At 40.0% G+C, this 21,918-nt stretch overlaps 1 protein-coding gene across 3 annotated transcripts; it reads left to right on the plus strand.

Moving 5' to 3' along the window:
- The first annotated feature begins 1,097 nt into the window (after positions 1–1,097).
- C9orf72 (C9orf72-SMCR8 complex subunit) lies at positions 1,098–15,067 on the plus strand. Of its 3 annotated transcripts, none has more exons than XM_072360167.1 (11): positions 1,098–1,160; positions 1,983–2,461; positions 5,402–5,461; positions 6,265–6,360; positions 6,959–7,023; positions 8,106–8,178; positions 10,070–10,186; positions 10,896–11,131; positions 11,601–11,658; positions 12,279–12,388; positions 12,471–15,067. In XM_072360167.1, the coding sequence occupies exons 2-11, from the start codon at positions 2,018–2,020 to the stop codon at positions 12,655–12,657; spliced, it is 1,446 nt and encodes a 481-aa protein (XP_072216268.1). In that variant the 5' UTR covers positions 1,098–1,160; positions 1,983–2,017; the 3' UTR covers positions 12,658–15,067. The 3 variants fall into 3 exon arrangements, with proteins under 3 accessions (XP_072216268.1, XP_072216270.1, XP_072216269.1); XM_072360168.1 differs by having other exon boundaries at positions 1,113–1,160; positions 1,970–2,461; positions 12,471–14,992; XM_072360169.1 differs by lacking the exon at positions 5,402–5,461 and having other exon boundaries at positions 12,471–14,992.
- The last annotated feature ends 6,851 nt before the right edge of the window (positions 15,068–21,918 follow it).

Raw genomic sequence — 21,918 nt, forward strand, 5'->3', positions numbered from 1 at the left:
CTCAAACAGCTAGTAAAATGCAGCTAGAATCAATATGAGGATTTGTATGGAATTAATTCATATTCCCAGGTCAAACTCAAATTTGCATGGGCTCCTGCTTTTAATGAATCTGGTTTCTCTAAGAAGTTAAAAGTAGTAAGACAAGAGACTCCATGAACTCAACAGAGAGTGCAAATTATACTTCACTGTTTAAACAGAGATGTGAAACTACAGCTTTAAACCACTAAGAGAGACAGTGCGGAAATTCCCCACTTCCCTCTTCTGTAGGAATAGATTAGCTGGGGCTTTATAGGGGACTTTGCAGCAGTCTGGTCTGGCTGGGAAGCATTACTTTTATTACTGTGCAATTTGCTTTCATCAAGACCAATACAGTAGTGCAGACTTACATTGGCCTGAGTGCATGAGTGATTCCAGTGTGACATGACAGCAAAGGAATACCTTACGATCCTTGCATCTCTGTGCTCCCATGATCTTAACCAGGCTGAACAGCTGGATTCTTCCGTTTTGTTTCATCCCTTTCCCTTTTTGCCAACACAGCACCTTATCTTAAAATATAGCATCAGCCACGACAATGATTCAGGACGCCCTTCTGGAAACATAAATAGCATTGCAATATAATTTTTTCTTGTGCTCAGAGCCAGAGCTCATTTTCACCTCCTGTCTTCCACATTCTAATTCATTTATTTGCAGATGTACAGCATTAGGTTTTGTAACCGGTTTTCTGGAGGGAAAAAAATCCCACTTAGCACTGCAGCCTGTCATCACTTCTCTGATGCATCCACAAAACACACCTGCAGAGTTATTATTAGTCTCCTCAGCTCACGATGCAATGGGGTCCTTACCCTCTGACTGGAGAAAATATTAAAAACCGAAGGAAAAAGAAACAAAGGTCAATACCCAGAATCCTTAAAGCAGCTTCTAATGGGGAATTGATGCGATAATACCACACTTGTAACGCAAAACTCCGTGACATTTTAGAGACAAAACTAACCCCAAGGCCCACACGTCATCACACACGTACGCCTCCACCTTGGCGCGCAGCCCCGCGGCGCTTACACAGTGAGGGGCGGTGCCGCGCATGCGCAGCGCTGAGGCTGCGCGGGCAAGCGGGCGGCTCAGGCGCATGCGCGGCGCGGTGAGGCCGGATGCCGGGCGCGCAGGTGAGGCCGGGCGGTGGGTCGGTAGGAAGGTCGGTCGGTGGGTCGGAAGGTCGTTCGTTGTGGCTTTCCGCTCGCGGAGGGAGGGAAGATGGATTAGGCAGACGTGGGAGCCCATTTGCAGAGGGTGTGGGACCTTCCCGAAGTGTGAAATAGCACTTATCGGTGTGGAGTCGGGCGGCGCGGCCCGCAGCGGGTTGCGGTTGTGAAGGGGCCGGAGGAGCGGTCTCGGTATCGCCTGGCTGTGTGCAGGCGGGGTGTCAGCCGGGGCCCGCAGTGAGCAGCGCCTGGCTCTGCCCGTGGGCCTTGTGAGCGCGGTTTGGCTTTTAGACACTCGTGCCGGTGCTAATTTGCGTCCTTTGTTTGTTGCTGTGACTTGCAAGGAAGGCAGAACTGTGTGTGATGTCATTACAGCGACTGCAGATTGGTGCTGGGAGCTGCTGGGGTGGGTGTCGTGAGGTTTGTGTCCGAGGAACGCAAAGCACTTTCCATTGCTGCGTTCTGTTGAGTGCCTGGGGGATCGCCTTGTACCCCAGCCACTGCTGTGCCCCCTTCTTGTGAAAAAACGTCAGTTCTCTTACAGCAGTTGAGTATTACTCATCATGCTTGTATGGTGAGTAAAGTCTATTAGAGGTCTCTTTGACTATAAGTGTGCCTCAGTATTACAAGGAAGATGTGCGTTATGAACTTTCTTCTTGAAATAAAGCCTTCAGTGGAATCTCAGGTGTAGAAGCTGTGTCTTAAAGTTTTATTCAGAAACAAACCAAAATGTTGTAATGATGATCACAGCCCCTTTCTTTTTCCCTAAAAAGCTTTGTGTTTTAGGTAATGTGAGCTGATTTGCAAGAGAAGAAGCAACCATGTCAGCTCTTTGTCCGCCACCATCTCCTGCGGTTGCTAAAACAGAGATTTCTATGAATGGAGAGTCACCTTTATTAGCTGCCACTTTTGCTTACTGGGACAATATCCTTGGCCCCCGAGTGAGGCACATCTGGGCCCCAAAGACAGACCAGGTACTTCTCAGTGATGGTGAAATAACTTTTCTTGCTAACCACACCCTGAATGGAGAAATACTTCGGAATGCAGAAAGTGGTGCAATCGATGTGAAGTTCTTTGTCTTGGCAGAGAAAAGGGTAATTATTGTCTCGTTAATCTTTGATGGAAACTGGAATGGAGACAGAAGCACATATGGACTATCGATTATACTTCCACAAAGTGAGCTTGCCTTCTACCTACCTCTTCACAGAGTGTGCGTGGATAGATTAACACATATTATAAGGAAAGGAAGAATATGGATGCATAAGGTAGGTTTATTGCTCATTACTAAAAGCAGTTGTTCTAGTTGTCTTTAGCAAAGCTGTTTTGTGACACCTGTTGTGTGGCAGTCCGTGCACAAAAAAATTCAGAGAATGCTGACTTCTGTACAAATACAGAATTTTGGAAGTAAGATTTTATCCATCTGGCACTAAATTTGAGGCTACGATTTTTATCTTTCTGATTTGTCCTTTATGGCCACGTTGTATTATTTAAGCATATAAAAGCATGTTAAGCTATTGAGTTAAATTGGCTGTCCTGAGCAATTTGCTATTTCTCTGAATTTGATTTTAATCATTGCTTTTAACTCTGTTAATTGTTGTATTTAAACCAGGTAGAATTATAAATTTGCTGTTCCAAATTATATATATATATATATTTTTAAATCTTTGAGATCTAAGGAAGAAAATTGGCCGAATTAATGCCATTCTACGTGTGTATTCAGTTCTACTTCTCAAAAAGGTTATCAACAAGGAGTTTAGCAGGCGTTAAGTTGTGCAAAGCTAGTATACGTAATTTATTCTAGTTATTACTACTTTTGGAATCTGAGAAAAAGGAAAGTTAAAGTTCTTTTTTGATTTTAAGAATTGCAGCCCTTTTGGTGCATAATGGTTATTAAGTGAAAATTGTGATGTATTTTTTGTTAAAAATAAATAGCATTCTAATAATAAAAACTAAAACAAAAAAAAGGATCTCTGTTGTCTTCATGGAGTACAAGCTGTCTTAGAGCAGTATGTTGCATGTCAGTTGTACTGTGTGTGGTGATGTGTTGTCTAATAATGTTTGTTCCTCTTCTGTTTTGAGGCCTCTAATAAACATATTTTAAACTTCCTTTTTAACTGCTCTAATCTGAACTAATTTAGAGTCCAAAAATAAGAAGCTGACATTAAATTCTGCATTGTCATTTCCTTTTTGTTAGACTAACAACTTCCATTGCTTCTTGCTGTATTGCCTAATGGTGGCTGGCAGTGTCTTCCTTCACATCTACCCTTGATAACATGAGTTTTATTTTTTAGAGGAAGGATAGGATTTAAGCCTTCATTTTTGGTAGAGTAGAAACACAAATATTTCATTCCTAAATGCCTTTTCATTTGCTAAACTTCAGCTTGTATCAAAATTACTATCTTCTGTTCTTGATTACATTCCTCTTCTTGACGTTTAGTGTCTTCCCTATCAACTTGTACTGTGCATGGTCAGATAAGAATTGTCAGTCCTTTGTAACTACTTCATGTCTTCCCTCTTTTTGGACATTGATCTACATCCCTCACTAGGAATGGCCTCAGGTGACTTAAGGAATGACAGAATGTTTTGTACTAGTTCCCTCTAAAATTAGTCACGATGTTTTTAGTTCTTTTTCAGATGATCTTGAAGTAGCTCACCGATTAGGTCAGCAAAGACAGCAAAAGATTCTAAAAAAGGCACTTTATTGTCTCTTTTATTTGTTTTTCTTATTTTTTTTTCCTTTTTTTTTTTTTTTTTTTTTTTTTTGGAGGAGAAGAAAAATAAGCCTGCATATATCTGCACATGCAGTTCTTAGCTAGAAGACGAAAGTAGAGCATTAAAACTGTAGAGTTACAATGTAGAATAAAAACAGGCTTTATGACTGTAGTTCCTTGTTTACAGATAGTTCAGCAAATAGGGCTACTAAAAAAACAATTGAAGTGGTGTATGAAAGGTACTGTGTATCTGCTCTGGCTTTTCTAATAGATGTGGTGGTTTCCACTTCTCATGAGATCTCTGTAGAGACACTCAGCAGTTCCAGACAGACTTGCAGAAGAGAAGAAACCTGAACTCGAAGACCAGGAAGGCCATGGAACAACATTCATACTGGCAAAGACAAGCAACTTCAAGCAAGTCTTCTCTATGGGAATTGAGAACTTACATTTACCTGAATTTTGTGTTCTGGAAGTTTGTCTAATGATTGTAGCAGTTACATTTCTAGAAAGAAGTGGCTAAGGTTTGATCAGCCTGCAGTTCATGAAGCTGACTTCTTTTGAAGCAAAGCATCATCATTACTGAATATACCATGTTTCACCAACTCAAGTCAAGGTGAATGTCACAATGCCCCAAAGGAAGCTGCTTAGTTCCAGTATTACTTTCCACGGATGCTTCTCTCAGGTGGTCAGACAGGGTTTACATCTGCTTTAGAGTAATTTGCTGCAGTTTGTCACCTGTTCATCTATCTGAAAAGCATTGTGCCTCTTCCTCTATCTGAGTTTGGTCAACTCCAAGCAGATCAGTCCCAGGAGACTGAAAGTAACCACCAAAAAGGCAACAATATCTCAGCATATACTGAAAGATACTTTTATTATTATTATTTTTCCTCTCTCGTGCATGCCGTATTGGTTGCACCTGGGATTGAGGATCAGCTGCTGATGAGTCTGTTGAGGATTTTGTCCAGTCTTTTGTACAGTGTATTTTGTGTAGCTTGAGGCTCTGTGTCTCCTGTACTTGGTCATAAGAAAACCTGTCAGTGTCTCAAGATGTGGAAAATACATTTTTTTGGTGTTCCTAACTTCCTCAAACATGACTTTCCTTATTTGGGAAATCTCATTCTTATTGCATCAGGGACCATCAATCTGTACCTGACCCATCTGACATAGTAATAATTCATGTAGTTCTGCATCATATTCTGATCATTTGGCATTTTCTTGTTCTTTAATGAAGAAAATGTTTATCATCGTCATCACACCCTCCATCATTTGCTACTCCTGCCCAAGCATGTGAGGGGTTTGGTGGGGGTTAGAGCACAGAACACTGATCTATTTAAAATGACGTCACTTCCTACTAATGTCAGCACTGTAAAAGAAAAAGACTTGAACTTCGAAAGCATGACTCCACAGGCAAGAAATTGTGCCATATGACTGTTGTGTGCATACGTATATGAACAAGTACCAGAGCATTTATATTTAACTGCTTCTGTTGCTCAGGAGAGGCAAGAGCATTTCCAGAAGATTGTCTTGGAAGGCACGGAGAGAATGGAGGATCAGGTAAGACTGTCTGGTAGATGCATATGGCACACGACCGCAAATCTTTTTGACTGGATCTGGTGATGGTAGAAGTTGGTGCTGCTTCTATTTTTGAGATCCAAGAAGATACTTTGGACTGGCTGGTGACCTGACAAGCACAAAAGGCATCCTTTCTGAAGACAGAATGATGGAAGCTGTGGGGAAAAAAAATGAAGGAATATATGAAGTGGAAATCTATGAAGAACATTACCTTTCAGAAAGGGGAAGTCATTTACTTGAACTTGAAGCTTTGTAAAGGTAGTAGCTTCTATAGGTATATGCTCTCCTCATATAAAGGTTGTTACCTCTTCAAGTGACAGAGATGTACACAATATGTCATGTTGGAATGCTGTAGTAGGCATAGTGTATAATATTGTGTTTCTGAAACTAAACATGGAATTGTAGCTTCAGTTTTCTTATGAAAGATGACATAATTTTGTATGTCAGTAGCCTGTTTTTGTTTTTCTTCCATTGTTACTGAAAGAATTTCGATCTATAATGTTTAACAATAATTGCATGTAGCATGGTATGCTCAGATTATCTTATTCGAGATATGCCCTGTGTTGGTCAAACAAACTCCCTAGAAACGTAATTTTAGAGATGATGCTGAAAAGTAAATACATGTTTCCAGTTCATATTTGATGGTGTGCAGTGCCAAAGAAGTCTGTGGATCAGTTGATGCTGATAACTATATTTTCAGACAATAGGAAGTTCAATGTGTTTTGCATGTTTAGGTTGATAGTAACTTCTTATAATGCACTTCAAGTGTTTTATTTACTGCACAGGGCCAGAGCATCATTCCAATGCTAACAGGAGAAGTTATTCCTGTAATGGAGCTCCTTTCATCTATGAAATCACACAGTGTTCCAGAAGAAATAGATGTAAGTCCCTATTTTCTTTGCATTCTGAATTAGAAAATGATTTTGCCAGTATAATTTGTTACTCTCTTTGGAAGAGACATATAATAATTTTCTGTACCCTTGGATTTATCCTAAATGCTCTAGGGAGTGGCAGAACAGTTTTAGTTTGGTGGGTAGTACTTGCAATACTTCTAATGGTCACTGCTATGGGCTACCAGGGATGATACTCTTCCTAAGGAAGAGTTGCATGGAAAAGATGTTTGATTCAAAACAAAATGGAGAGGTGAATACTTTTTATGTTGGTATCTGTTTTGGTGTGGTTTAGTGTTCATGTGGAATAAGAAACAGTCTCACATGGAGTAAGTTAAAATATTGCAGAAAAGGCATTAGGAAAAAAAATCATCATGGGAGAATCATCGGTGAAAAAAAGTTTAAAAATTAAATTGCTTCTTTGTTTTCAAAATGCTTTGGCCACAGTCAGAAGGTCTTTTTTCTGTCAATCTTACAACATAGCTTAAGCGGATTCTAAACAGTCCGCTCTTATCAGAATCAAAAATCACTTAATTCTGAGATGTACATCTTTTTTTTAAATCTTTGTTCTTATTCCTCTGATTTTCAGATCAGTGACACAGTACTGAATGATGATGACATCGGGGATAGTTGTCATGAAGGCTTTCTCCTCAAGTATGAATTTCAATTCTGATTTATGCTGTAGTGAAATGGAATAAACTTACGTGTGTGTATATAAATCTGTATTGGCATATCAGCAGATATTAGATGTTTGATTTTTTGAGATTTTATTCTACCTAATGCTATAAAGGTGGTTTTCTTCTTAAAATAATGGCTCTGGGCTAACAGCTGCAGCTCTCTTACCATTGTCATGGAGTCGTTTGCTTGATAATAGAATCCATATGAAATGCAAGTGTTCTTGATACTTAAAGTCTGTGAGTGTATAAGTCATGGGCTTGTGTCTTTATATAAGACACCCCTGCCAAAACAAACAATAAATAAAAACAAGAATTGTGTTTAATTCATAGTATGGTATGTAGAGCTGTTATTGTTGAATTATACTTTCCCCTCCCCCCAGATTGTTTTTAACTTGTAACTAGAAGAATTCGCGCTTCAGAGCAACTTGTTCACTTCCTTTGGAAGAGTGTTGGTATCGTTTCTATCTGCCATTGAATAAAAATTAGATTAGGCTAAATGAATATTAGCAAAACTAACAGGTAAAATAAAGTCATGCTTTTTTGTAACCTCCGAATGAAACTAAACATCTGTTTCTGCCCCTAAGGAGGAAATCAGGCAGCCTTAAGCCTAACTCTTTAAAATAAAATTGGTAAGATAAATAGTATCCGGTTCTGTATTAAGCCCACCTCTAGGATTTCAGAGTCCAAATGTAGTTGCTGTTGTCCTTATAAATTAGAGGTGTTTATTAGAACAGGTTAATCACCTCACAAAGCCTCCTTTAGTAGAAGAGGGTCCATGTACTTACCGGTATTAGAGAAAGCTTTATAATTGTATCTAAAGTTTGGATTCTGTGACAGAGATAATAACAGCTTTTGTTAGCTCTGTAGTGGTGCTGGGTGGTTCTGGCTGGCAATCTTTTTACTGACCAAACTGAAAGTACAGATGCTGCCAAACTTTTGGGTTTCAGCTTGTGCGAGGGCCATAGGATAGGCCTGCAGTTATATTATCTTTAAAATGATAATGTCTTTATCTGAAAAGTATGACTAAGTTTATTGGCCTATATCTATTTTTATTTCCAGTGCAATTAGTTCACATCTGCAGACCTGCGGTTGTTCTGTGGTTGTAGGAAGCAGCGCGGAAAAAGTTAATAAGGTAATATGCCTTCTAATAAATGAATCTTAAATGCTTATTGTCAGTAGTGTTAGCATGTTATTGAAACAAGGTTCGTGTATAAGCATACTTGTGGAAGGAAGAGAGAATGTTTTTGGTTGATTGGTTATCTAACTGTTGATAATTTTGCCTAAAAATTGCCTTGTCAGTTGTATTCTGGCGACTATAAGAGAATGAGTGAGTATAATTTACTTGATGCTACACATCTAAAATGTACAATCTGAATAAGTAGCAGCTGATTTGCTGTGTTTAGCAAAATCAGTGAATATAAGAAATAATTATCTGCATAATTTTGCTTGTTGTGGGGAATGATTGCAACAAAAGAAACTTGCTGAAACGTGTAGAATTTATCAGTAGGGGTGATGCACATGAGATTCTGAGTGTAGAAACAATAAAGCAGCGTTAGCTGTACCTCTGAATGGAGAAGTGTGAAATGTGTAAGTATCACTATGGTCTGTGTGGGGAAAAAAATATCACTTTTGGAAGCAGTCATTCCAGAATAAGAAAATAATTGTTTTTCTGGTAGACATGCTTTTTCCTAAGTTGTTATTATTCTTAACTCTCTTGTAAGCCTGTTATCAAATATTTAATTTGAACCAACTTGAATTTATAACTTGAACTGCTTTTTCTCTAATGTTTTTGTGTATATGAGAGTTTCTTGGTGTTCACTTTAAGCTTACTGAGTATGTGAAGGAAAAAGCAAATGAAGATGTTTTCCTTATGCAGAATTCCTCAGGTACACAGCTTTTTGATTATACCAAATCGATACTTTCAGATAAATTGAAATCAATTGCTGAGGAGATACTCTTCTGTTTGCAGTTCATTTAAATATTTCTTAAAGCGTATTTCTTGACAGGTTACTGTAATGTGTGTGTGTTTTGTTCAGAAAGATTTGCCTTTGACTTTCATTTAATTAGGGTATAAGATAACCTTCTCCTCTAATAAAACCACTGAAGTTAGTTTTCAGTTAGGACATTCAGAGGCAAATTGTGAAGAAACTGCTGTTTTCTTACAGAATGTACTTCACAAAATCAAGTAGCACGCTTTGTTTCAGAGATGAAAGATTTGCACATGGCTAAGATAGCACAGTAACTAATAAGGAGGCTTCGAGATCTGAATGATTATTACTGTGTATATTGAAAAGCTGGCTGATTTGGGGGAAAAAAAAGACTGTGGAAAAATGTGAGTCTTATGAACTGTCCAGGGAAAATGAATTCCATGCATTTTACATGAATCCTTATCAGTAGTGTGCTCATTGTGTTATGGTGCTGTGTTCCAACATAACTGCTTTCTTAGTGATATACCTTAGCTTTCTTTAATGCAAAACAAACACCTACTGTGTCTTGCATTCATCCAAACATGTATGTTTGACTATGTCAGAAATGTGTTTGTGTTTGGAGATGATTGCTTGCAGCTGTTGCAGTGTAGGAGCTTGAAGTAATTAAGTGTCTTTGTTGCTTTTAATGGAGAGTTTGAGGAAATTAATGAGGAAATAAGTGTGGATGCTTATAAAATTGAATGTGCCTTATTAGAGACAATAGGGCTGACATTCCAATATGGAATGAATAAAATAAGAGGCTTAGAAGGCTAGAGAATAATTACAGAAACTCGTGTTTTTGTAATAGGAAGAAGCATAACAAAAGTTATTTCTTCTGTGCAGCTGGCTAAAAGAGAAGTTGCCAAAATTCTTCTTCACTTGACAGGAAGTTGGATTTCCATGGCTTGCATCTTAATTATTTAAACATGTAACTGTTTTCTGATGTCACTCAGGTTTTGTCTTTTCTTGTCAGCAGGATTAAGTCAGAAATTGCATGTAAAGATCAGTTAATTCCTGGAGTTTTCTTGCTTTTCAAAACTGTTCTTTGCAATGCAGATTGTGAGAACGTTGTGCCTGTTCCTTACACCATCAGAGCGGAAGTGCTCCAGACTCTGTAGAAGTGAGTCTTCTTTCAAGTATGAGTCAGGGCTTTTTGTTCAAGGTTTACTCAAAGTAAGTATACTTAAGAGAGTTCTGTTCCTCTATGGTTTTAGAACATTCTTCAGTGCATGTGCGCACATAAGATACATAGGCAAATTTATACACGCATTCATGTTTGAAGAAATTTGTCATTTTCCCTTGAGTTCTTCTTGATGCTGGGGCTTATTCGATGTTATAAGTTCCTAGCTAGTCTTTTTATGACCCAGGAATTTCTTTTGTTGTGTATCATTGAGAATCATTCCAGTTGGTCAAGGTACAATAGTGACATTCTTTTGCCTGCTTGGGACTAGAATCTCAAAGAGGATACAAAACCAGAAGAGAACTGTCTTATGTCAATACTACAGTTTCCAAGTATTTTAAAAGAGCTATAGCAATTATTGAGGGTAAGTAGAAAGATAATGTTCTTTGCTCTGAAGAGCAGTCTAAACGTGACAAGTGTAATACTGTTATGTTAATCAGTTCAGGAATCAGGCGATACAATGTAATACACAGGTTACCTCCAGACTTAGTCTCACTGTTACATTAAGGGAGTCGTGCAGTGTTGAGGGTATTTTACTGACTACAACTATTGTTTCTCTCAAACAAAGTATGTGAAAAGAGATGGAACCGAAAAGATTGGATTGATATTTTCATATTGTTTTGTTGCAATAGAGCTTTCTAAAAAAAATTAAAGACAATTCTTTTTTTTTTTTTTTTTTTTTTCCCCAAAAAAAAAAAACAGGACGCAACAGGAAGTTTTGTGCTGCCCTTCCGTCAAGTAATGTATGCTCCATACCCTACTACACATATAGATGTAGATGTCAACACAGTGAAGCAGATGCCCCCCTGTCACGAACACATCTACAACCAACGGCGGTATATGAGGTCTGAGCTGACAGCATTTTGGAGAGCTAATTCAGATGAAGAAATGTCTCAAGATCCTATTATCCACACAGATGAGAGTTTCACACCTGATTTGTACGTACTCTGCTCCCACACTTCTTAAAGTTGCTTGATTTGAGATGAGGTAGTAAAGCATAAAGCGTACTTTCTAATAAGGAACAGGAGGATTTTTTGCTTCTAAGAAGCAGTTGGTAATTGAATTTGTTTTGCAGAATTTACCAGTTCTCTCACTCATTTTGTTGCATTAAGTGTTGCTGAAATTCTGTGATATTTCTGATGGTATTATGTTAATATTATTGCCCATTTTAAATAGGGATATGCCAGAGCTAAGTGTATTTGATAGAGCTCAATGGCTTTTCTGGGTTTAGCTTATTTCTCCTGGAAGTGCTACCTTTCAGTATCAGGATTATAATTCACTAAAATTTTTAATACACTTTACATTTCTGCCAGCTTGTAAATTGTAATGGTGTTACTGTGCACCACTGCTGAACATTTACTGTCTTCTCATGGTTTTACCACGTTATTTTTTTTTCTTCCCCCTTAGAAATGTTTTTCAAGACATCCTGCATCGAGACACATTGGTAAAAGCCTTCCTGGATCAGGTAATAATTGCTTCAAGAGCTAAAGAACTGCACTTTAACATCTAGTAACAATTTATCGTGGCGTTGGTTTAACTTCTGCTGGTATGGTACCTCTTTTTTCAAACAATCGCAGTTGTTATCCCAATTAACACTGTGATGGTTGTCTACATGATGTTGCAGAAGGTATCAGGACCTGACCATTTAAAATGTAGGCCTGGTAGTACATGTGACTGAAAAAACAAACATGCTGTTCTGTAATTTGTAGTATTCATATAATACCAAAACTCCTTATTATGTATGAAAAGTAAAGTATGTTTTCTATTATTCTGCAGCTGTGTTTACACTATTGAGGGAAAAAAAAAAAAAAGCCTACCAGACTGAGATTCACTTCAGACCATTTTTTAAGTTAAAATAATACTTCATCCAAATAGAACTGTAAAACAGCTCGATTTATTGCATCTGTACAACAAGAAGAGTAAGAACGAATCTTCGGTGTGTCTATAAATCTGCTGCTAATGTGCTTACTGTAGTGTAATTAGGGATGTGTTATATGTGTACGCAGTGCCTCTTTATATTCGATGTTGTTAAAATGATTCTTGAATTTCTACATCCTACTAATTTTCTCATATAATTTTTAACAGATCTTTCACCTGAAACCTGGCTTGTCTCTAAGGAGTACATTCCTTGCACAGTTTCTGCTAGTCCTTCACAGGAAAGCTTTAACTTTAATAAAATACATAGAGGATGACACGTAAGTGAACAGATAATAGAAAACAGGCATCGAGAAACTTACTTTGTTCCTTTGTGCAAAGCTTCTTTTTATTTTCTTGCAGGCAGAAAGGAAAGAAACCTTTTAAATCTCTTCATAACTTAAAGATAGATCTCGACCTAACAGCAGAGGGCGATCTCAACATAATAATGGCTTTGGCTGAGAAGATTAAACCTGGTCTACACTCCTTCATCTTTGGGAGGCCATTCTACATCAGCGTGCAAGAGCGTGATATGCTAATGACATTTTAAAATCCTCCACTGTTAATGTGTAATATTGCATGGCACTAAAAGAAATCTGTCGGCCTGAACACCATGCTTGTGACAATCATTGAGCTGGTTAGCAGCGGGTCAGTAGAAACAGAGTAACACTACACACTGCCTGAAGCAGTCTTGTTGAAGGGGATATCAACACAGCATGATTTAAATGAATCCATTTTATTATGTGTGCTTTTTCAGTAGTAAAAGTAAATAAGATCAGAGGTCCCTTTGCTGTATGGGCTCCCTGGGTTAACTTTGAACATACATTGGATAAAGGAATGTGTTTTCATTTTCTTTCCCTACAAATATCTTTCAGGTGTGTCAGTTCAATACAGTGAGTTCAATACAGTATTTTTAGTGTTTCCATTAAAAAAACCAATGTGTATGTCCTCTCTAATTGGGGAGGTTCAGGAGTTTTAAAGAGTTTTTTAAAGCATTCTTTTATATAAGATACAATTCAGAGATATACCTTCCCTTATCTCTATTTAAAACACAACAGCCTCCTTCATTACAGCTTTTAATGGTCAGGGACTTGGTTTTCTGTTTTTAGTTGTTTGGGTTTTTTTGTTTGTTTGTTTGTTTTAATGTACTCTAGAGTGCTGTTTCTGCAAGCAACGTGTTGGCTATTAGCATAAATAGTAGCACCCTGCACGTTGGAATCGGGTCATTATTTAAGCAGCTTTCTGCATGTAAATGCCAACCAGGATATTCTGTCACAGGCTGTTGAGCCATCCGGCTGTTGAGTGTTGAGTGATCCAGCATAATTGAGCTCTTTCAAAGCACAGAGCAGAAAACTTTGTGTCATTCAACAGCAGTTGTCGGTCTTTGTGTCTAAACTGCAGCGGCTGCTTTGTCTATTGGCAGCTAGAATGATAAAGATTCAGATTAAAGCATTAGGCCTTTCCAAAGAACAACAGGGTGATAGCCACGCTGGAAGATAAAACTAATTCTTTTTACACTGCGATTAATATATTTATTAATCCCGATAAAGAGATCAGCACAGCTTTGAGCTTGCATGATTAGCATTTTACTAAGTGAATTCAAGCCAATAATCTTGCCAGTCTTCTTAGTTCACAGTCAGCAAATATTCATCTTTGCTTGGCTTGAAAATAAAACAGTTTAGAACTCCTTTAGCAGTGAAAGTTGCAGTGTCAAGTTAACAAGACCTATTCTTTGACAATGTGGGCACGTTCGGTGTGATATATTGAGAGCAGAGATTACTCTGCACTGTGTGGTGATGCAGTTATTTCTGGACAAAGCAGAAATGTATTTGCTTCATGTTTTAGTGTAACCCCAAAGCTCTGTCTTCACTGTAAGGGAGTTACGTGTGTGATTTGAGAAGGTGCTGTTGCCTTATTACTTACAATTGTTTGTAACGTTCCTTCACTGTAACAGAAATGTTTCTGTTTTCAGGATAGCTGTCTGGGATCTCTTTTATGCAGTGCGTTAGTAAATCAGACTTTCGACTTTTCCTGAAATATCCAGTATTTATATATAAGAGCTGTCTGTTTGTTTGTTTGTGTGTTTTTACATTACCCAGAGTTCCTTTTTATTTCCTGAAAAATAAGAACTTACAGCTAAATACTTACGGCTTTGGAAAGAAGTGGAATTCAACCCCAGCAGGGTGCCATTTTCTGTCAATAAAAGTCAGCTGTGCCATGTTACCTTGGTTACAGTATGTGGCCCTTTTTGTGCTGTACACGTATGTTGAACTCCTGCAATACGAGCTCAGTGTTTTACCCAAAGAACTTGTCAGAAATGTGACTTCAGTTATGTGTGCTGACATTCTGTTTGCCTTACTAACACTATAGTTTCCCCTTGCGTTTTCAGCCAGTTTATCCATTAGAAAAGAGGCTGATAAGTTTTTACTTACTACGTTGTGAAAAATGATGTCATGAACTCTTATCAAATTTCTAATGCAGAATTTGTGTTTGAGGACTAAAGAGCTTCAAGTGTGCTGCTGAATTCAATCACTTCAGCTTCCAAGGCATTGGAAACTTCACATGGACACCATTAACGGTAGAACTCTGATTATGGAACGTGCTGCCACTTTGAAATGACTAAAAGCTGGAAACATATCAGTTGCTACCTTTATTGCACAACTGTCACTAGTGCAGAATGTATAGTGAAGTAAGTTATTAAATGCATCTGCATGCTGTGTTGTAAATCTTGCTCAGGAAAAAATGCTATTCTAATAAAGTTTATGCCAATCTTTTTTATTTTAATTCCTGCTGTGTTGGTTGTTGTTGTGTTTCGGTTTTTCTTTTAGTCTGTATCTGATGGGATCGTTATTGTTTATCATAAATAATAAAGAAGAACCCTTTTTCTTGTTAAAATAAAAACACCTGTATTCTGAGCTGGTGAGGTAGAGGCTGTCACTGATGGTCAGCCATGTGATGCTAACTCGGTCTGACCTCTCCTTTTAAAATGACAAGCTTCTAGAAGTCTCTGAATTTAGTTTCTCTGTTTCTGATGAGGAGTCGTCAGCTTCCACTGAGACCAGCTGTGAGTTATTGGGCCTCTGTTGTCCTCAGGTAAGAATTTAGCCTCCACTTTTAAGACGTTTTCATCCCGTGTCTTAACATTTATAAGTGTTTTTAGTTCACTTGTACCCAGGAATCAGTGAATATCTTTCGTCACTGTTCTGGTCCCTTATAGCCTATAGCAACTTTTTGGTTCCAGTTGGATCTCCATGGGAATAGAGTTCTGGAGAATTCTTACTGTCACATCTTCTCTGATCCTGTTTCCTGTTGCTTGCAGACCTATAGAGGTAGCAGAGAAGGGCACCCTGCATTGCTTTCCTGAGATATCTGATGTGCCAGGACTGCGGAAGAGTGGGCTGCTCTGAAAGCAGTGCCTCCTATTTTATGATGTCAGCTCATGACAGAAGCAGATGATGGTTGCACAGCAGTAGAGTCTGAACCTTCCCACCAATATCCCGTTGCATTTTGTTGTGAGACAGGTGGCAGCAGGGGGGCAGGCCAACAGGATGGCGTCTGACATGGAGCACAGAGAGGCGGTAGGTGTTGCGTTTCAGCAGTGGTGACAGTGAATCACCTCTACTGTTATAAGTGCAGCATGCAGCTCTTGTTCGTTGCTGGTGACAATGCATAGCTAATGGCGGTCACTGTGCTGAACAGTTTTGTTTTATAGTGGAGAAGTTGCTGTGCCAAATAGTGTTATTGTGCTCTTTGTAGCTGCTCGACCCAGCTTCAGCTGTGACAGAGCAATTTTTCTTCACAGTGCCTGGTATGGTACTGTTCTTTACTTGAGGATGATGACAATGTTCATAACACACCAATGTCTTAGCAGTTGCTGAGAGGTGCTGCACTGAGCCAAGGGCATTTTAGTGTCTCAGCTTTTCCTACAGTCTTCTATATATCAGTACGTCACAATGTTCGTTTTCTTCCAGAATAAAATGGGTACTTTGTTAATGTTCTTATTCCTGAGCCGTTAGTATGACACACTAATCTAGTGCCAAAAGTTCTACATGGTGTTCTCTATTGGGAAGTTATGGTTAAGCAGTAATTGTTACACCTCCTGAATGGGCACAACACCCGGCAATACTCCATAGCAGTCTGTCTTTCTTTACCAGGTTGTTCACTGGATATAAAGGAAGTAATCCTGTTACTTGTCATACCACGCTGCTTGTAGCAATGTCCAGAGGTTTCAAACAACTAAAAAGTATTAATGAAAATGGGACATGATCCTAATAGTGACCACTGACTAAGTCTGACTTCAGTTGAAACTGAAATAAAGGAGCAGTTATGCAAGGAACATCCATCTCCCTCCTTGTAGGACAAAGCCCTGACCCATGTTTGAACCTGCTGTGGATACAAACGGGCTGGATTGGAGGCTTCTTGATGTCCCTGCTACTCTAAATTGTCCTGTGGTGCTGTGGTCTTGCAGAAAGGAAACCATCCACTTGAATGACTGATGTGGGCAGCCACTGGTGGCTGGTGGTTTCAGCCCCTTGCTCAAAGCAGAGCGACTTCCACCAAAGCTGTTCATGGCACACCGGTTTTGAGTGTGTCCAGCTGCTGGTGGGGCTAAACACACGGCTCTGGGAGCGTGAATGTGTAACAACTTGAAGGTGGCTGTGGATTCACCAATGGAACTGTTGGAGCTCAAATATATGAACCAAAGGAGGAAAAGTTGAGGCATCAGAAGAACAGTGTCCTTTGGGTCTAACACATTACAATTAATGGCAGCATGCCTCTTCATTGAAACATGGGGGGTAATCTGTACTTTGTGTAGAAACAGCAATCTGCAGCGAAAGAAGGAAGATGTTTATGAAAGGGGAAAGTAAACATGTAAGCAAGGGTAGAGCTGTAGACAACGAGATGAAGTCATGAAAGGTTTGGGGCTGTTTCAAAGTAAAGCTTGGTGCCTTGATATGTTAAAGGCTGGATGAAGAGTTACAAGATCTGGTTTAGTGGCTTGTTGTAGCAGTGGTTCTGGGAGGACAGCTGGACCAGATGATCTTGTAGGTTGTTTCCAACCTTGTGATTCTATGACTCTATGAAAGGCAAATGTCCGAAGCTTGATCTCATGTGTCCAGTAATAAGCCAAAATGTTTGAGACTCTGCAACAGCCAAAAGCACACTTGTGAAACTTGGAATTCAGTGCCAGTTTCTCTTCCATTTAGAAAACTGTCTCACTGTAGTAAGAGAAGGTGCCTTTTATTCCAACTTCTATTACACACGGCTAACGTTTGCCAAACTTGATTTTTAGTAGAAGCAGAAACATAAGAGATTGCAGGTCAGGGAATACTGAAATTTGGTAGAGCAGACTGCATGAACAGTCATTCACTTGTTGCTGCCAAATGTTCAGAAGTGCCATTAGTGCGATGAGCATTCCTCATTCATCTGTAAGGAAGTATGGGGGAGTTTGTCCTTGCTGAGACTTGGGTCTGTTTTCCAGCTGCCCATTTGCCAGACGTTAATCCCACACTGCACCAAGGTCTGCTGTGACAGCAGTATTTGGAAACAATTTCTGATAACCTGGATTCTGGAGGAAGGACTTTCTGGCCTTCAGGATTTCTTTGCTAGCCAAAGGCAGCTGTGCAGATTATCAAGGGTCCAGGCAATAATTAATGACTGATTAACTTCATACTGTGTTTTGGCAGGCAATTGGGCACTGGCAAGCTGAGGAAAATACTGGGTTCAGTCTGCTGCTAACACAGTTACTGCCAAGGTTCAACACTTACTTCCCCAGCAGGTCAGAGGCTGAAGATGCAAACCGATGCAAGCTTGATGCAAACTGATTAAGAAGTATTAATTAATGATCACACTAGAAAGAAATCAGTAGATCAGCAAACTTATCAATGATCTTTGCAATCAGATGTACCGGCTTGCAATTACATTACAGGTGCTGTAACGAATCTGTGGATTACAGGTCTAAAGTCCAGTGAACTACAGAACCACATAATCACAGCTGTATAACACTCCTATTAGTAGGGAGGTGCAAATCTATTTCCTCCCACCAAGCCCAGATGGACACACAGACCCGAAGGCTGATGTCAACCAAAGCCCCTTGGCACGAGGAGCTTTACAGCCTGTATTGCGCCATGGTGGCTCTGCAGGGCAAGCTGGATCTCAGGGCCTTTCATCACCCTTCCCTTCTCTCTTGCAGAAGGGCAGATATGTTTCTGAGTGATATTTGTGATAGTCACTGCCTATGGGACATTGGAATATGGCTGAGTTGTATTTGCAACTATCTGCACTCCGGGTAAAGTTTTCACATAGATACGAAACATACAACTTAAGCTACTAACTAAAATGACAAGAACATCACAATGTATTTTTATCACCTTTCTGATAACGTGTTTAAAGGAGAAAAAAATAAAAAAAGCCCATTTGATACCTAATAGACACCGTTATGTTTCTGAGTGACTGTTTTCAAACAGATCACCCTGTTTTCATCCCCATCTGTCCATATTCCTGCATATTTCTTTGTCCATCTTTGAACAACCCTCCCACTCTGCCATGTGTGAATAGGAATGCTTGTTTGGTCTTCTGGATGTGATGGCATCATCATCTATTTAATTAGTCTCAGAGAAATGTCAGCTTATTCATGTGCCTAATGCAGAAAAAGACGGACAGCTCTACATGCTTTGCTTTACACACCAGTGTCAAAATATAGCTTTTTGATAGGTTTTGTTCTTGGGTTTTGTAATTTAGATCGTGTGCACATAAAAGGCCATGCAGAGCTCGGAACGGATGGTTGTGTTGGTGGAGCCCGCATTACAAGCTCCCACACTTTGGCTTTATTCTGCCCTCTCTGCTGGTGCTTTTATTTGAGAGTGCAGATTCACAAACCGAATACCAGAAGTGCCTTTCATTTGGCTCGAAACTTTCGGTTTTTGTTCCCACTGTTTTGCTAATTTCTGATGCCTAGTCATGACACGTATTACAAAACAAGCGCATTGGGACAGAGGCCAGAAGCATGGCTCTCCTCCAGAAGATAATATTTGTGAGCTGCAGCAATGTTGAGGCTTGCCTCAGGCTGCCAAGAGCTACCAGCCTGCTGCTGGAGCTGAGGGCTAAAGTCATAGAAACCTGATAGCAGCAGTTTTGAAGCAGAGCTCACTGTGCCTGCAGGAGGCTGCGGTGGTCTCTGAGCCTCCTGAACCAGTATTTGCTCCTGGTAAAGGCAGGAGAGGAGTAGGATGTAAAAGGTGACTGAGTTTTAAAAGCCTGAGATACCACAGAGATGGAGCCCAGTGGGGGCTGAGGGGCACTCCTGTGGGCATGGGAGTCTCCTCGGGGCTTTGCAACAGTTCGAATGAAGGAGAATTAAGTATTTTTCATGAGTCTGTCTGAAATTCAAAGAGCCCGAGACTGTGCAGAGACTGAAAACATTTCTTCTTTCAGGCCAAAACAGCAGCAGAGCTGTGCTTTGCTGAAGTTTCTCTGCTGCGCCATAAAGGATCGATTATCCAGGCTGTGAAAGGGAGGCCTCAGCAGCCAGAGATGGTGGGGTCCCCGCGCCATCCCCTCACTGGCAGCTTACAGACACCTCCTGTCCTCAGCAGGCAGCTGTGAGTAGGGGACTGTGGCTGAGCTGCTCCCTCTGTGCAGAGGGGATGTGTTGAAGAAGCAGGAAAGAACAGCACAGTGATAAAGCAAGGGTATGAGCCAGTGGATGTGTTCATAGGGTACAGAGTGGCTTTAGCGTATGGGCATGCCTAGAGCACAGTGTTTGCTATGTCCTGTTAGAGCTCGGTGAAGTGCTCTGGGGTAGTTCCACAGAGTAAAATGTGGTGAAGACCATACTGTGTGTGCTTCAGCCATTTACACCTTGGATGAACTTCGGTTAGGCCCCAAACACTGGCTGCTCATCAGTGGCTGAAGTGCATTTTCCAGTTCAGCTTAGGGGCATTCAGTCGATTTTATGCTGTTCTTTAGGTGAAGCAAATGACAGTGAGGAGGGATGGATGATCAGGTGAATGATTTTAGGGAAGCACTCCAGGTGTGGGCTGAAACACTGCTGCAATGCAACCCTGACCAGGCAGCTGAGCGCAAGCAATGTGCTTGAACAAGCAGAAGAGAATGATAGAAGAAGAGTAATAGGAAGGAGAAAAGGGGAAAAGAAACTGTGAAAGGAAAGGACAAGCCCTCCACAAAGCTCCCAAGGAGGAGAAAGGAACACCAGCAGACATTTATGTTCAAAGGTAGCAAGGAGCGGGGCAAAACTGAACATGAACAGAGATCTTTGCCTCATGAACACACTTGAATTTTCATCAGTAAATCACTTACAAATGTGGGAAATCAAACAGGCATTAGAATAATTGTATTTATGTGTCTCTTGTTCTTTTTTTTTCCCTTCATCTGGTTTGGATTACTGTGCTTAGGTCCCTAGAGGTAGAAGTCAGCTGAAATGCACTTGTGCAGCTCCTTCCCTTCTCTCTCCTCCCTGACAGCTAATCACTGAATGCAGGCTTACAGTAGAAAACGGATGCATCAAAAAAAGCAGCAGAAATATGCCTCAGCAAATATTTCTGCACGTGCTCTGCTATGGGAAGAGTTTTTAAAATGATTGTAGTGTGTCCAAATGCCTGTAAAAACACACTGCTTAATCAGAGGCTGAAAAACCTCCTAGTATTGGTTATGGGATGAACTTCTGGAAAAACTTAGTATTTTTAAGTTTTATCTTTTTTTTTTGTTTGTTTGTTTTTGTTTTGTGGAATTATATATTTGTGAAAACTGACAGATACTCCATTCATTGCTATAGGTTGCTGTCAGTTTCCAGCGCAGCCTGACGTAGTTCCACATCCACCTGTCTTTACCAGGTTCCTCTCCAAGGGCTGTGTGTGCAGCAGCATCCCCAGCTTTCAGAAGTTTGGCTTCTCATTAGAAAACCTCTGCAGCACAAGGAAGCAAGGCATCTTGGAGCCATCTCACACTTGCTTGTGGGCAGAAACTGTGGAATGCTGACTATTCTGCATTTCAAATCTCTCCACTGGAGAAAAAACAAAGCCATTATTATTAACAGCACTGCTATTTTTTCCCCAACAGAAGCAAGACCCATCTGTTTTTTGCACTGTTTGAGACCACGTCTATGAGGCTGAGCCCAGCAGAAGGTAGACTGGCTTTCTTTGCTGCCTCTAGGACACAGGCTTCAGAACCAGGATACTTCCAGCATTTGAAATCTTCTTGTTTTGGGAATGGGGGGAAGCTATAGGTAAGGGGAGAGAAGAGAATCAGTGACAAGATGTGTTTCCACCATATCTGAGTCACGAGAGACCTAAACACTCTCTACCACAAGCTAGGTGAACTTTCCTTTCAAGTCATGACACTATCCTGGGGTTTGTGCTTGGTGTAATGAGCATATCTGAAAAGTCAGTCTAGCAATCTGGGTAGCATGGGCTTCAGACAGCTCCTCTGATACACTGGGTCGTTAGCCTTACTTTGCTCTGATGAGTACAAATGACTCTACAAGCAGGTGTCTGCAGAGATAAAACTGATGAGATTAATTCCTCATTGGTTAGTGCTAAGTGAACATGGCCAGCCACTTGAAACCAGCTAGAGACAACCCAAGGGAGGCATTATTCAACTTCTGTTGTGTTGCTTTAGTAAATTCTCTGAAGGAGACATTTCAGTTGCTCTTAACTTTTCTTGGGACTCTTTAATAACTTCTTCTAGTTCAGATACAACTTTGATAGTCAAACAATGACAGCACTGATTGCCTGAACACCCAAAACAAACAAAGAAGCCCTGAAATATTTCTGTGTCACTGATCTTTATTCAT

The sequence above is a fragment of the Excalfactoria chinensis genome, chromosome Z (genome assembly GCF_039878825.1).
Source record: "Excalfactoria chinensis isolate bCotChi1 chromosome Z, bCotChi1.hap2, whole genome shotgun sequence".
Taxonomy (NCBI): domain Eukaryota; kingdom Metazoa; phylum Chordata; class Aves; order Galliformes; family Phasianidae; genus Excalfactoria; species Excalfactoria chinensis.

Coding starts and splice junctions, on each gene's coding strand:
- C9orf72 (XM_072360167.1), top strand. CDS start 2,018: ATGTCAGCTCTTTGTCCGCCACCATCTCCTGCGGTTGCTAAAACAGAG. Junction 6,361..6,958: donor GTGTTCCAGAAGAAATAGAT/GTAAGTCCCTAT, acceptor TCTGATTTTCAG/ATCAGTGACACAGTACTGAA. Junction 11,659..12,278: donor TAAAAGCCTTCCTGGATCAG/GTAATAATTGCT, acceptor AATTTTTAACAG/ATCTTTCACCTGAAACCTGG.